General features: G+C 41.8%; 1 protein-coding gene across 1 annotated transcript; it reads left to right on the forward strand.

Moving 5' to 3' along the window:
• The first annotated feature begins 1,311 nt into the window (after positions 1 to 1,311).
• herpud1 (homocysteine-inducible, endoplasmic reticulum stress-inducible, ubiquitin-like domain member 1) lies at positions 1,312 to 13,812 on the forward strand. Its single transcript, XM_083973111.1, has 8 exons — positions 1,312 to 1,657; positions 3,564 to 3,641; positions 5,355 to 5,432; positions 6,455 to 6,642; positions 10,291 to 10,401; positions 10,533 to 10,904; positions 13,085 to 13,205; positions 13,584 to 13,812. The coding sequence occupies exons 1-8, from the start codon at positions 1,496 to 1,498 to the stop codon at positions 13,761 to 13,763; spliced, it is 1,290 nt and encodes a 429-aa protein (XP_083829237.1). The 5' UTR covers positions 1,312 to 1,495; the 3' UTR covers positions 13,764 to 13,812.
• The last annotated feature ends 581 nt before the right edge of the window (positions 13,813 to 14,393 follow it).

Consider the following 14,393-nt stretch of genomic DNA (forward strand, 5'->3'; position numbering starts at 1 on the left):
ATAACTTTTAGGGGAATAATCCTATTTGCTCTTCTAGGAGAAATATCATTTAGCTGAAAAAGTTTGTAGTCATAGAGTATGTAGTCATTCAGTGAGTACTGTATGTACTCATATCAGTGAGTAACACAGCATTAATCACATTTGATAAATCGCTGAGAGGAGTGACTAACTTTTATCATCCAAAAAACTCATATGTCAAGTTTCGTCGAGTTGATTGGGAAAATATTTCATTCATTATGATATTTTCTTTTAACATTGCAATAGGTTGAGTTCATCTCTAGAATTCACAGCTCATGTAAATGACTGATGCAATTTCAGTGGTTAAACAAATTTGCCACCTGAGGCATGGGGTGTGTCAGATGGTAAAGGTAAGAGCTCTCACTCTGTTTCCAATTTTAAGAACAACAAACGCCAAATACAGCAGACCATTTTTATGTCTCAAGAGTATTTGAAATGTATAAATGATTGAATGAAAGACTTTGGCTTGTATTCTTACACTCAAACAAAATGTGAAACTCATTGCCAAGACAATTAAATTATTATCACAAAGATTACAAAACTTCTGGCTTCTATGCAGTGACTTTTTGGATTCTTGTGTAGGCTAATTCACTCAAATTAACTGTCTAAACTTTTGATTTGGACACAATAAATACTTTTCTAGGTTAAACTATTCTACTATCTACTACTAGGCTATATCACATGATGTCATGCTACCAAGTTCACTTTTCCATGTTTGCAGAAAACTGATCTTTCAATCTCTCTGTTCAACAATTATAGCTTCAACCAGTCAATGTTACAATACTACAGTTTTTGAGAGAGCCAAAGGTACAACAGACCGTAGCAAAGTCCTTCTAGTCATCCAATATCTGTAGGATCCAAGGAGACACAAATAGACAGTTATACATTATTCTATTCAGTTTACTTTCTTTACCTTCTATAAGTCTCCCCGAATAACCAATGATTCTCTTTTTAACTGCAAAACGAAGTAGGACTTCCCCACCCCAGCTCTCCATGAACCATGTTACCACTTGTTTGGGAGAGAGGGCTATCTGAAAAATGGCACATGAGTGAGCGCTCTATCGATGGAAACGATCTTCGGAATGAATAATTAGCATTAGTTGCGCATGCGCACATTGCGACGTTTCCCGGAGCTTCCACGTCGGAGCCACGAGCTTACATAACCAATCAGAAGCGGCCACCGTGTTTGGAAACAACATTCCTCCTGACTAAACTAAAAGCCCCGTATGACGGCGGAGCGTCTCTGTTCGTTACACCGAGAGAAAGAAAGACACAACAGCCAGCCAGGGGAGAGTCAGCTGCTTGAGTCCCACAACAAGTTTCTCTTTAGAGACGAGAGACAGTCATCGTTTGTTTGAGTCGACAAACCGCGTCTCAAACGAACGACACACGTTCTTATTTCAACGGTTGTTGTAGCTAAGTTACTGTAACTGTAGCTGTTGCCAGGGGAACAGTAACAGTCAAAAAAGAAAAGAAAATGGATGTGGAAGACTCTCAACAACAAAAGACGACGATGATTTCTCTTCTCATAAAAACGCCCAACCAGGCTCGGGAGGACCAAGTCGTCGAGGGCATCGATCCGAACTGGACCGTGTACGACCTGAAAGCGCATTTGTCAACCGTGTACCCGACCAACCCTGTAAGTTTTGTTTTGTTTTTTGTTTTTAATTAATGAGACGTTAACAAGCTGACGTAATCGGAACTAGGTAGTTCGAGTGACAGGCAGGAAGATGAGAGGCGCATGCTGCGAGTTAACAGCAGCTTATCCATCGTGTGTTCACACAAAAGATAAACAACATTGAGGGGGTCAGTGGGTGTCAGGAAGGAGTGACTGAATAATCTTAATCCTGCAACCCTCAAATGATAATAATAACCCTCAGAGCTAAAGAGTGTAACATGCTCAGGTTCCCTCTGTCAAAACAGAAAGTGTTTGCAATGGCTCCAGACTGCATTTAACCCCTAAAACTTGAGACAGTGCAAGTAAACAGTACATTTTCTTTTCTTTTCTTTTCCTTTTTTTTAACACTTGTGAAACATGGAAGGGACAACTCAAAGGATCTGGTATCTGTTATGATTACAGGTGGCAGGTCAAGGTGTATGAGGATCATGAATGGAAAGGACATGTTAATATTTGCTTTGCAAGGCTAAATTTTCTGTTTGCGCTCCTAAAATTTTCAGTTAGGGGCCACTGTGCTAGTTGAAAAAAAAAGTTGGAGTTGGTTTGGAGGAAATGGTGGAGAGACATTGCAGACAGGAGGAATGATAATAGATGACAAGGATGTATTTGGTATTTAAGTAATTTGGCACAGGACCTGAGGCTTTGACAGCTCCAACATGTTGCAAGGCGAGACGGTGCAGCTGTTTACACCCATTCTCAAATAATCTCGTGCACAACCTGTGGCTGCCAATTTAAGATTCCTCCTCCACCGAGAGACAAGAAGTCTTGAAAGCAGCTGTGTCCATCCATGACAGATGATGACGGAGGACAGATGTTCAGAGGAGGATCTATGCTTCAGCGGGACAGAGAAGATGCAAATAGGAAGAAGCGTTGTGACTAGGTGGAGCCAGGATGTGGTCGACTGTTAAAACTCTCAGTCGAAGTGACAAGGCAGCTGCTGGGAGCACTGTTAATGATTACTGATCAACTGGTCAAGTGGCAATGACAATCTACTCTAGCCATGTGCTTCTGCTGAGACACTTGTCTTTACACTGTGTCATAAATATACATTACTCCGTGTATCGCCCTTTAGTGCAGGCAGTTTTAAAAGAATATCAATCAATCAGACTTTATTTTAACTTATCATACGAATAAAATGTAGCACGAACTGCTTTAAAGCAAACAAAACAAAAGAGAAGTAAAACCAAAAGCCACACATACTTTCTCTCACAAATAACACTTAGGCTACTTCTGGTGAAATAAGTACCTGAAAGAAGGCAACTGAAGCACCATCATACTCTCAACAATTTGCTGTGAGGAAACACCAGCAACTAAAAAGTTAGCATTAGCGCAAAGAAAATAACTAAAATTATACAATAAATAGGCTAAGAAATGATTCAAATAGAAAGGACAGGAAAAATAGAAAAACCTATAAGTAAAATCTAATCAAAAGCCAGGCTAAAATGGTTTGTCTTCACTTTGCTTTTAAGACATAATCTGCTCAAATCCTGTTTGAAATCCTCTATAAAAACATATTTTTGTTGATGTTCATTTAATTTTGCTTTGATGCCACTAATAGAAGTTTATAATAAACTAATTAGTTGACAGCAATGTGAGAGACACCCAAGATAAAACAGCTCCACATATTCTCCCCTGTATAAATACACTTGTCCTCCTGCTGAATCCTCCAAACGCAAAAATCGGGTCTGAGTTTTCCACTCAGCAGCGAGCGAGGTTAACACTACTATCACTGGCACTGTGGAAAATTCCTGGAGGTTGTTTCACACCCAGAAACATCACCCAAGGCAAACACCTCTCCAGATAAGTGTGACGTTCCTTCATCCCAAAAGTTTTCTTCCCTCTCATATTTGTTTTTCCTCTTCCCCAGGCTGTGAGTGAGCAGAGACTGATCTACGCCGGTAAACTGCTGCCCAATCATCTACATGTTAAAGATATCTTCAGACAGGTATGTTGTGAGAGAGTATGTTTGTCAGATTTTTATTATTTTCCTAGAACCTAGCACTTTTTCTTTTTTTTTTTACCTTTTATTAGGTGTTATCTATTCATTTTTTTAATGCACCATGTTTCCTGCACTCTCCGGCACTTATGATGATGTATGATATGGATGCGCTTATTGTACGTTTGTGATCATGTGTAATTGTATGTTCTGTGTTGTGGCTGCAGCATGGGCCAAAAAAGTTGATCTTAATCTTAGTCTTAATTTCCACGAGTCACCAGACACACCTAAACAAAGTTGATGTAGTCCAATGAATCAGGAAAGACAAAGTATTACAAACACCTTATGACATGTAATGCAGCTCAGCAGCACTATACATTTCTGCCTTTAGAATAATCATCAATTAATTGGGAGGCCAAGTTCTTAAACAGTCCTAACTAAACATTGTAAAAGTAAGATTTATTATAAGTTAAAGTAAGTTAGCTTTTTGTGCCTAATGAGCTGGCAATTGAGTGTGTGCACCTTTTTGCTGTTGTCACTGGCAACAAACCGGCTAGAGAGAGAGAGAGAGTCTCACCAACCTTTGTCTCATAATAAATGGCCACAGAGGATTTCCATGTCTGGTGAAAGGGTTGTTGTGTGCGACTGCAGCAGCGTTCTCCGTGTTGTGGGGTTTTTGTGTGTAAATCCCAGTGGAGGTTCACGTTACTGCAGAGGAGATAAGACAAGAGCTGGAACACACCCAACGTCCATAAAGAAGATGAAGTACACAACGTGAGGCCCTTGGCTCTGTCCATAGAGCTGTGGGATACGGTTTCTGAAGCCGTCAACATCTTTAGAAAGAGTATTATTATTATTCTCAAACTGTGGACTCCAGTATCGATAACCTGATAAACTGATCGATCTGATCCTGTTCTGTGGATAGAAACAATATAAAGCAGAGTTTATGGAGCTGGAAAATAGGGATGCACGATAACTATCGGTACAAATAATTATCGGCCCGATATTGGCCAATGATTATCGGCCCAAACACAGAGAAGTCAGATAATTACATTTTTTGCAGTTGATTTGAAACAATAACTTATTGTGACAGATGTTGGTTATATTCTTTGATTAAGTCGGAGGCAGAGCTATAATGTGAAATTAATCTTTACTCACTACATCTTACACTTATTTAACTTCAGGTGTGCGCCGCTGAGTATAGTGTATTGTGATTGTATGATTGTGATTTTTGTTTTATATTCGTAGACGTATTGTGATGCACTTTAATTGTACATGCACTAATGCCCTGTCCATGCACCATGCACTATTGTACGTATATACTGTATGTAGCATGCATGCATGTCCTAGACAAATTTCCTACAGGACAAACACATTTAACTAACTAAGTAACTATTTAAAATGTTTTTGGTCATTGGTATCGGCATCAGTTATGAGAAGCAGGAAGTTATGGGTTATCGGTATCTATTGGTAGAAAAAGACAGATTGTGCATCCTTACTGGGAAGTAATAACATTGAGATAAGCTACCAAAATATTTGGTAGTCAGACTGACCTGGAATTAGTTCCAGAACATACGATCCGTCCTTTCTTCTCCATTATCCATATCGGGCTTGTTTTCACAGCTCCGACCACTCTTGTTGTTGTTTTTGGAATTAGAGACTGTTTTTATCTGTGTCCTTTGACCACGTAGCTTTTCTAATCGGCCATTTATTTCCTCCCAGACGGACTCCACTCCAACGCTGCATCTGGTGTGTGCTTTTAGGAATCCACCCCAAGGATCGCTGGGAGCTAGACCCAAGGTGAGAACTGATTATATCTTATTTGATTGTGTTTTCAAGGTTTTGTTTTGTTAGAGTGTCTCACAGGAAATTCAGTGAGAAGATGATGCATTGTGGATTTTATTTTCATCTACTGTAACTTGGAGGAGATTTTCTTTTGACCCGTGTTAAGGGCCTGTCAGGTTGTCATGCTCGTGGCAGATATTTAGTGTCGTTCTCAAGGACACTGCAGCGAATGAGATAACTACACGCCTCTATCTCTGGTTGGGGTCAGGGTGGAACCTGATTGGTTGTGATAAAATGCTTTAAACTAAGAACCACAGGATGTTGTTCATGTTGAACAGGGGATGTGTCGTCTTTAATAATAATTTCCCACGTACTCAGTAAATTTGACTTTGACAGATTAGACAGTTTTTAAATCATCCAGAGAGATTTTCCTCTCAGGGACCAAAACTGAATGTGTTGAGTGAAACTCCTGCTGGATATATTTGTAAATTGTGCGGCCATGTATGCACAACAGGTTGTTGTTTCGGTTTCAGATTGTGTTTATTTTCAGTGGAAATATTTGATTATTTCACATTCACCTTCCTCATGGTTAGCAGTGTAGCATGTACTCCACCTGATTTTAAAACATGTGTGTGTCGTAATAAAACCTCCATTTTAGTTTTAGTCAGAAACAAACTGGTTTTGTCTGCTCATCACGAGGCAGCAGGCAGCTTCAGTCTGGAGACTCACAGCTGCACTCCTTCACCTCCACCCTCATTATCATTCCTCAGTGGAGTGGAAAAGCTTCACTTCAGCTGTCATCCTGCACAACTCTGCTCCGGCTTCAAGATCTAAAGTGAAGCTAAAGATAACTCCCTTTTGTAGTTTCACAACGCTTTCAAGTGTCCTGCTCGGCTCGAACTTCTGCTGCAAAACTTCTCAAGTGGTTGAACATCCCAAAGTCTGAAACAGATCTTTGTAGATCATACAGATGTTTTTGACAGACACTCATGTTTTCCAACTCTTCTTAACCCTTACAGACGGTACAGACGGAGGAGCCAAGGCCCATGGCGGTGTCGGCTTCCCCCGGTCCCAGCGGCTCGTCCACGGTCCAGACTCCCAGCACACCAGAGCTGAGGCAGAGGAGACAGACCGGCTCGGCTTCAGATGCTGCTCCAGCTCACACACACACCCCCGCATCTCCACCATGGGCTGCTGCATGGTCTGCTGCCGCCGCTGCTGCTGTGTAAGTTTCAAAGGAGGAACCACATCTGTTGAAATGTCACAGTTGAAAAGTCACATTCACTCACACTGAAAACTGAAACGTGTGTGACTGAGATCAGGGCCTTAAAAGGGAACTGTGCAAGTTCGGTCGCTTTTCTACTGTTCCGCAAACCAAAGCTGGTCAGAAATCAATCAATAGATCAGTACGTAACGTTATATATCATGATGTTACGGCGCTTATATTTGTGTAGTCTCATCTGTCATAAACAAAAGATTAAAGGTTATGGGGCGCGTTTGTCATAGTTCCTGAATAGACTGAAGAAGCATGTAAAGAATGACACACGCACTCAAGGAGCCTTCAGTGTGCAGTAACCTGTCATTATTTCCATTGTTTTGTATGAAAAATATCAAGCAATGCACAGTTTGCATACTATTATCAATAACTGGCGAACCAACACGGTGCAGTGTGCATGCAGCCGAGTGAAAGAGAGCGTGTCAGTCCCTTTACTGAAGCACACCGTTCATTGTCAGCCAGATAGATGTCTCCAGTGAAAGCAAATGTAAATACCCTCATCAGATATGTTTTGCCTTTTGTTGTGTCAGAGACTTTGAGGGAAGCTGGTGAATATCTGTGAATTTTACATACTGTCACAGTTGCAGTTGCTGATGCTTTAATTCTCCAGGAACAAGTTGAACTGGATTTTTAAGGATCAGTTTTATACAACAGTATTTTATTTGCCATTTTTCACTCACTCTTACTAAACAGTTCATAACCAGACTGTATTACTGTTAAAGATCCAATAATACATTTTCCAACCTTTAAGAAAAATATACAATACTCATCTTGAATTTACACGTTTCAAGGGTTGTAACGCCGTATTATGTAATAATGACGCATTATGTAATAATGTAATAAATCTTCACGTCATTATGTAATAACGCCGCATTTTGTAATAATCTGCCGCATTTTGTAATAAAAATCTTGAACGCAATATGTAATAAACTTCGCCGCATTTTGTAATAAGTTGTTACATTTTGCATCACTTATTACATATTGCGGGTGTTACACTTTTTTATGAAAAAAATGTAATAATTTGGTGCATTATGTAATAAACCACCAAAATGGATGTCTTAATTAGAAAAAAACATTAACAATAATACACGCTGCTCCTCCTCCCCGCTGAGCAGAGCGGTCGGGGTCCGCCCGCTATTCAGACATCCCGCTATTCCGACATGTCACTATTTAGACATCCCGCTATTACGACATCCCTCTATCTAGACATGCCGGTAGTCCGACACTTTTTGATACCGCTATTCCGACACGTCTTTTTTTTTTTTTTTTTTTTACATCTGCGATACCCAGGCGCGTCTCTCTCTCTCTTTTCTTTTCAGCATGTCTATCACCGGTTTGATGAGGGAGTGATGTTCTTAATCTCAACAACTAAACTATCAAGTCGCAAACAAAACTGACACATATGATAAACAAACAGAACTATGCTGCAGTTTGTTTGTCAAGTTAACCTGTCACCTTCAGCACCACGGAGCTGTGAGCGTCTGGGCTCTGGGCTTATGGCCTGGGGCCTCATTTATCAAAACTGTAAGTTAGCAGTGTAAAACTGCTGCTACTAAATGTTTTGCTTAGGCCTACGGCGAAAAGACACCCAACATATTTACACCTTTTTCAGATCTATCAAACTGTGCGTGCACAACTCTGCACCTCAACTTTGATAACTGGATCCAAGAATGGTGCGCAGTTGCGCACGTGAACACACCTCCGTCCCCGGAATGCCTACACAACCATATATGGTCAGCACGTGCATATTAATTAGCCATGTGCGCTCTGTGGAGCGACAACAAAGTGACAACGAAGACAACGGGCGGAGGGAGGGGGAAAGAAAGCGAGATACATGGCATCGGGCAATAAATCAGGCAAAAACCTCCCAAATCTCAACAAAAGGGAGCAGAAAAAAGAATACTCTTATGTAATCTGCCCCTTTATTCCAGACAATCTTTTTTTTTCTTCTTTTACCTATGTTAAAACAATGTAAAGCAGCAGGATAAACTCAGGTGACTGAATAATAACAGTCTCAGTAGCTGCAGATCAGTGTGCGCTGCCGCCGGTGTGTTTTTAAACTTGGAGGGTTTGTTTTTTCTTCTCTAATAGGCCAATGTATTTGTGTATGAGAAACAGTGTCTCAGATGAAAAAATAAAAATAAATCAGAAGGACACGTCTGACTATAACGTAATCAATCAATGTCGGAAAAGCGGAATGTTTGAAAAATAGTAAAGTGCCGCTACTCCGACAATGAAAAAAAAAATGTCGGAATAGTGGGACGCTTAAAAAATAATGTTAATGCCGCTATTCCGACAATTAGAAGTCAATGTCGAAACAGCGGCATGTCTGAATAGCAGCATGTAACCAGAGCGGTCTCCTCCGACAGCGGGTCCCACGCGGATGGTAACCGCTCCGCGTCTCTCCCTCCCCCCTTGTCCACCGACAATAATACGCCCGGGTCATGTTCGTCTGTGGAGGGATGACATGGACCACGGTCCGACTGGAGCTCCAGGCCGGGTCCAGCTCTGCTCCAGCAGCGGCAGGGGCGGCTGGGATCGCCGCCCCCGGAGCCGCAGCTGGGGCGAGCTGGGGGGGGTCGAGCTGTGGGATTTCATCGGGCTGATGATGCTGGAAGTGATTTTGCCTCTGATTTTCACCAGATTTAACATTTTATCAAAATTTGCCCAGCTGATCCAGGCTGTGCCAGGCTCGTGCTCTGCAGCGATTTGTTTATTCATCTTAACAGAGCGCGAGCGAGATTTAACACACACATTCACACAGGCGACACACACATACGGGCTACACATGATACACATACCCACACACACACACACATCTGAGGGGCCGAGGCGCCTGCCGAGCGGCACGGAGAAAAGCGCATCTGGTGGCGTGCCCCTCAGGGAGCACCCAGAGCGGAGCGGTGGGATAGATAGATAGATAGTTAGATTTGACCGTCCTACTGGTTTTAGAAATTAATTCATATTTATGATTCATGCATGCTGGTATGCTTAAAGTCAGTGTTATTCTGATGGTCCTAATGTCTTTTTTTTCTAATTAAGACATCCATTTTGGTGGTTTATTACATAATGCACCAAATTATTACATTTTTTTCATAAAAAAGTGTAACACCCGCAATATGTAATAAGTGATGCAAAATGTAACAACTTATTACAAAATGCGGCAAAGTTTATTACATATTGCGTTCAAGATTTTTATTACAAAATGCGGCAGATTATTACAAAATGCAGCGTTATTACATAATGACGTGAAGATTTATTACATTATTACATAATGCGTCATTATTACATAATGCGGCGTTACAAGGGTATACACATTTTTGACATCATGATCATGTTTAATGTATCTGTCCACTTTGCTTTCGTGGTTGTGGGCTGGTACTTTTATTTGAAAGTGTGATTTATTAAATTATGTGGAAAAAAAGTAAATATTTGAACTGCAATGATCTGTTAATAATGTAACTACCCTCATCAAATATGGAAAGTAAAAAATGCTTCTATCGTGTTTATTAAAATAGTCGTCATATTGTGGTTTGTCAGAGGAGCCAGTGATGGACAGATGTTTAATTTGGTCTCATCTTTAATTTTTTCCTGCAGGCCTGGAGCACCACAGATGACTCAACCAGCCTTTCCCACTTACTCCCTGTACAGCCCACAGCAGCTCCTGTGGCTGCAGCACGTCTACGCCAGACAATATTACATGCAATAGTGAGTTGTCCTGTAAACATTTTTGCATAACTCTACTTTTTCCACTGCTGTGTGTGTTCGCCTCACAGTCTCTCTCTGTGGAGACTCTGACTCTTGTTTCTAATGATGTTCATCTCATCTTCTACCGACAGTCAAGCAGCGTTAGCCGTAGCAGGCTCCGCCCCCAACGCCCCAGGCTCAGTCACAGGCCAGTACGCCCCGGTCCCGGCCCACCAGGTCCCCGTGCCGGCCCCCTTGGCCAATCAGGACCCCATCAACAACCTGCCCGCGAACCAGAACCCGGCGCAGGACGGCGGTTTCATCGACCCCGGCCAGGCCAACCAGAACATCCGGATGAACGCGCAGGGCGGCGCCGTGATGGAGAACGGGGACGACGTCGAGCACGACTGGCTGGACTGTTTGTACACGTTGGCCAGGTTGTGCATCCTGATGATTATCGTCTACTTCAACTCCAACCTGAGCCGCTTCCTGCTGGTGATGGGAACCCTCTTCCTCATGTACCTGTAAGTCCAATCTGTTTACATTATTTACAACTGCAACTACTACAGCATCACAGCACTCTTGTTATTTTAGTGACTTGGCATCCTGTCCTTCTCCTGAAAGCAAGAAAAACCCCAAATGCACCGCATGAATCATTAACGCAATACAAGAGTCTGAAAGGAGTCGGGGTTGTTTAAGTTCTTGTCCACACGAAAACAGAGTTTCACCCAAAACGATCTTTTTCTTGTTCGCATTGAAAAGAAATCTCCGTAGACACGGCATTGTCGTTGATATGAAGACTAAATATCAACTTATTTAAATGCAATCAAATGTAAGGCGTAAAATGTAAGATTTCACAGCACCAATGTGCTAAAGAGTATTACTTAGGATGTCTATTTGACTGACTTTACAGAAACCATTATTCATTCATACCGGTGGCAGTAAGCTACGTGTGTAGCCTGGGGCAGACTGATGGAAGCGTGGCTGCCAAAGCGTGGCTCAGACCACCAAACATTCATACACATTAACACGGGGCAAGGTGGGTAAAGCGTCTTGCCCAAGGACACTGGGACAGAGCCGGATTCGCACCGCCAACCCTCTGATCATTGAACAACCTGTTCTACCGCCTGAGCGACTGCTGCCCCATATATGATGCTGATTATAGGGTGTATGTGTGTAAAATGAGTAGACTACCCAGCCCTGTTTTCTCTGTGTCACTGTCACTTAATAAACACCAGCCAGGTGTAGCTGCTGAGTGACAGGGTGTACATGCAGCCTGGATCCTGTTTTACCAGAGAACAAACAGCCCAGCTGTTTAGCTGAGTGTTTGTTGTTAAACAGCAGCCGTGTATGTTTAGGTCCCAGTAGAAGATGTTCAGAGTTTTCTAAAATAACAATCTACACACTTTGCTGATCCAGGGATAAGACGAATAAAACTGCAACGTGGATTATTTTACTGGTCGTAGAAAACAAGAACAGGCAAAAACCACCTGTAACGCAATCCCAGCGTGTCCTTCCTGGAGATAAAAATGGAAGCAAGGTGTTTTTTCATAATAAAACATTTATCTCTCTACAAAGTGCAGGAAGTGTTTCCACCAGCGTTTCTTTTTTTGTGCCTTGAATTTATCATATGGACACTGAGATGAACCAAGTCTCCTCCAACACAGCATCAGACAATTTGTCCACACGACAAGCTATAAAAACAAAATCCAAAACAAATGGGTTTATGGGTAAAAGAAAACAGAAAGTCGCTTTGGCTGCTCGTAATAGTCAGTCAGTTAAATAAATCTGTGAGGAGAAATATAAATAGTGCAGTCTGTACATCTTTAGTTAGTTTGGTTTTATGACTGTGTACAACAGAACAATGTGGTCACTCACTTCCTCTCAGCCCAGTTTCCTCTCCTCAAAGTGTTTTCTGTTTTGCCTTTTGTTGTTGTTTTTTTTAAAACAGGAAGTGTCCGAGACTTTGAATATCTGGGAATTTTACAAACTGTCTGTTCACAGAACTTCACCAAGACCAGAAACCACAGTTACAGTCAGGAAGCACTGAAAGTTGATGAGTTTTAAGGATCATTTACATACAACAGCTTTTTATTTGCTATTTTTCACTCACTCGTAATAATCCAATAATACATTTTCCAACCTTTGAGAAAGGTAAAGTCATCTTAAACTTACAAGTTCAAGGTTAAAGGATAATGCCCGACCAGGTGTCCATTATCAGAAATGAATGGACAACGCGTAGGCGTGAACCGTCCCATGCAAAGTCCATAAATTACTGATAATCGGACACCAAGGGATTATCCTGCTTATACCTGGAAGCTCCTCACACTGTTTGTAGTCATCCAGCAGAGGGCGCTCTTTATCTCTGCAACAACAGTGCACTGTTTGCTTCCCATGTCCCAGTCTCTGTTACACAATCCTCCATGTCCACACAACACTCAGCACAGCCAACATGAGAGAGACCATTATCAATTTAAGTGAAATGGAAATTGGCAACCAAAAAAAAGAGTTTACTGAATTGATTTCTTTGTTAAACAAGAACACATTTCTGGAAGTGAGAGAAATATTCTCATTTTTCTGAGGAAAAAAAACTGCACAGCTTCTGCTTTTTTTTGCATGTTTGTCAGGATTTGACAGTGGTCATAGAGGAAGTGACTAAAACCATCACGTTAACTTCTCTTCTCTCCTGTTTCCTTGTCCACAGACACACTGCCGGCTTGTTTCCCTTCAGAAGGCCACAGGCTCAAAGACCCGACCATGTTCCCCAGCCCCCCGAGGTCCGGCACAACCAGCAGAACGAGAACAGGATCCCCAACCCCAATCCAGTAAGAAACCATCTCCTCATGCTTTCATCATCACCCTCGTGTCTCATGTCTCTGTGGTTTAAGGGCCTAATAATTTAATGGTAATTTATTTATATAGCGCCTTTCATAAAGAAAATGCATCTCAAGGTGCTTGAACAATTAAAAACAACATTAATCAAATACAATCAAAGGCAATAGCACAGGTGATAAACAATAAAACGATAGCAATCATACAAATAAAAGTTAGCAAGAGGTAAAACCAAGTTAAAAACAGACAGTAAAAACATTTTTTTTAAAAGCATTCTCAGATCCCTAACCATATACTTTATTTAAATGTGCTACTATAGATCTGTACTTCCAATTATCTGTCCACTGATCATTAATGTCCCGTTTCTCCAGGCTGAAGAGATCGCTGACGGACAGGGGGAGGAGCCAGCCGATGGAGCCGAGGGACAAGGACCAATGACGGCAGTTTTAGTTCCTCCTCACAGGGTGTCGGCCATGTGGACGGCCTGGGTCTTCTTCAAAACCTTCTTCTCCTCCCTCATACCCGAGGCTCCTCAGGGCGTGGCCAACTGACCGCCTCGGACACAGGTTGACTGGAAAGAGACAGACAGCAGACTTTGTTTGTTCTTCAGCTGGGAACGATAATCTCTGAAGATGTTTGTTTAAAACGTGGGTTGGAGCGGACGAGGGAGACGTACAGAGCTGTCGCCTCACGAGGATAGAAAAACGAGGGCATTGTATACAAATCAACACCGACGTGGACTTTGCACCAGGATCCTGGACAGTTATTGCTCCAAGTTAAACACCAGCAAAACAAAACAGTGCCAAACCATCAAATTGCCAAAAAAAAAAAAAAAAGTGGGACAAAAACAAACTTGATGTAAATAATAAGTTAATATCTGAATGGGACCACAGCTCTCCATGTGACCAAACATCCTCTGTCCACTGGTCTGTACCTACAGCGACCAGTTGGTGGCAGCTGAGCGTAAAGACGTCGGACTAAACTCTTCTTCCTGTGAGGAGGTTTAAGTTCACGTGTCTGCTGATTCCTCGGGATCTGAAATCAGCTTCACAGAGACAGATTTATTTTGAAAGAACAGCTGTAAGTACAGGACAGATGTTTTTTTTTCACTCTCAAACAGTTTCTGTGGAAGCAAAGAAAGGCCCCAACGCATCTGAGCTCAGTTCATAGGATTCAAGTTT

The sequence above is a fragment of the Trachurus trachurus genome, assembly GCF_905171665.1.
Source record: "Trachurus trachurus genome assembly, chromosome: 6".
In the NCBI taxonomy this organism is placed as follows: Eukaryota; Metazoa; Chordata; class Actinopteri; order Carangiformes; family Carangidae; genus Trachurus; species Trachurus trachurus.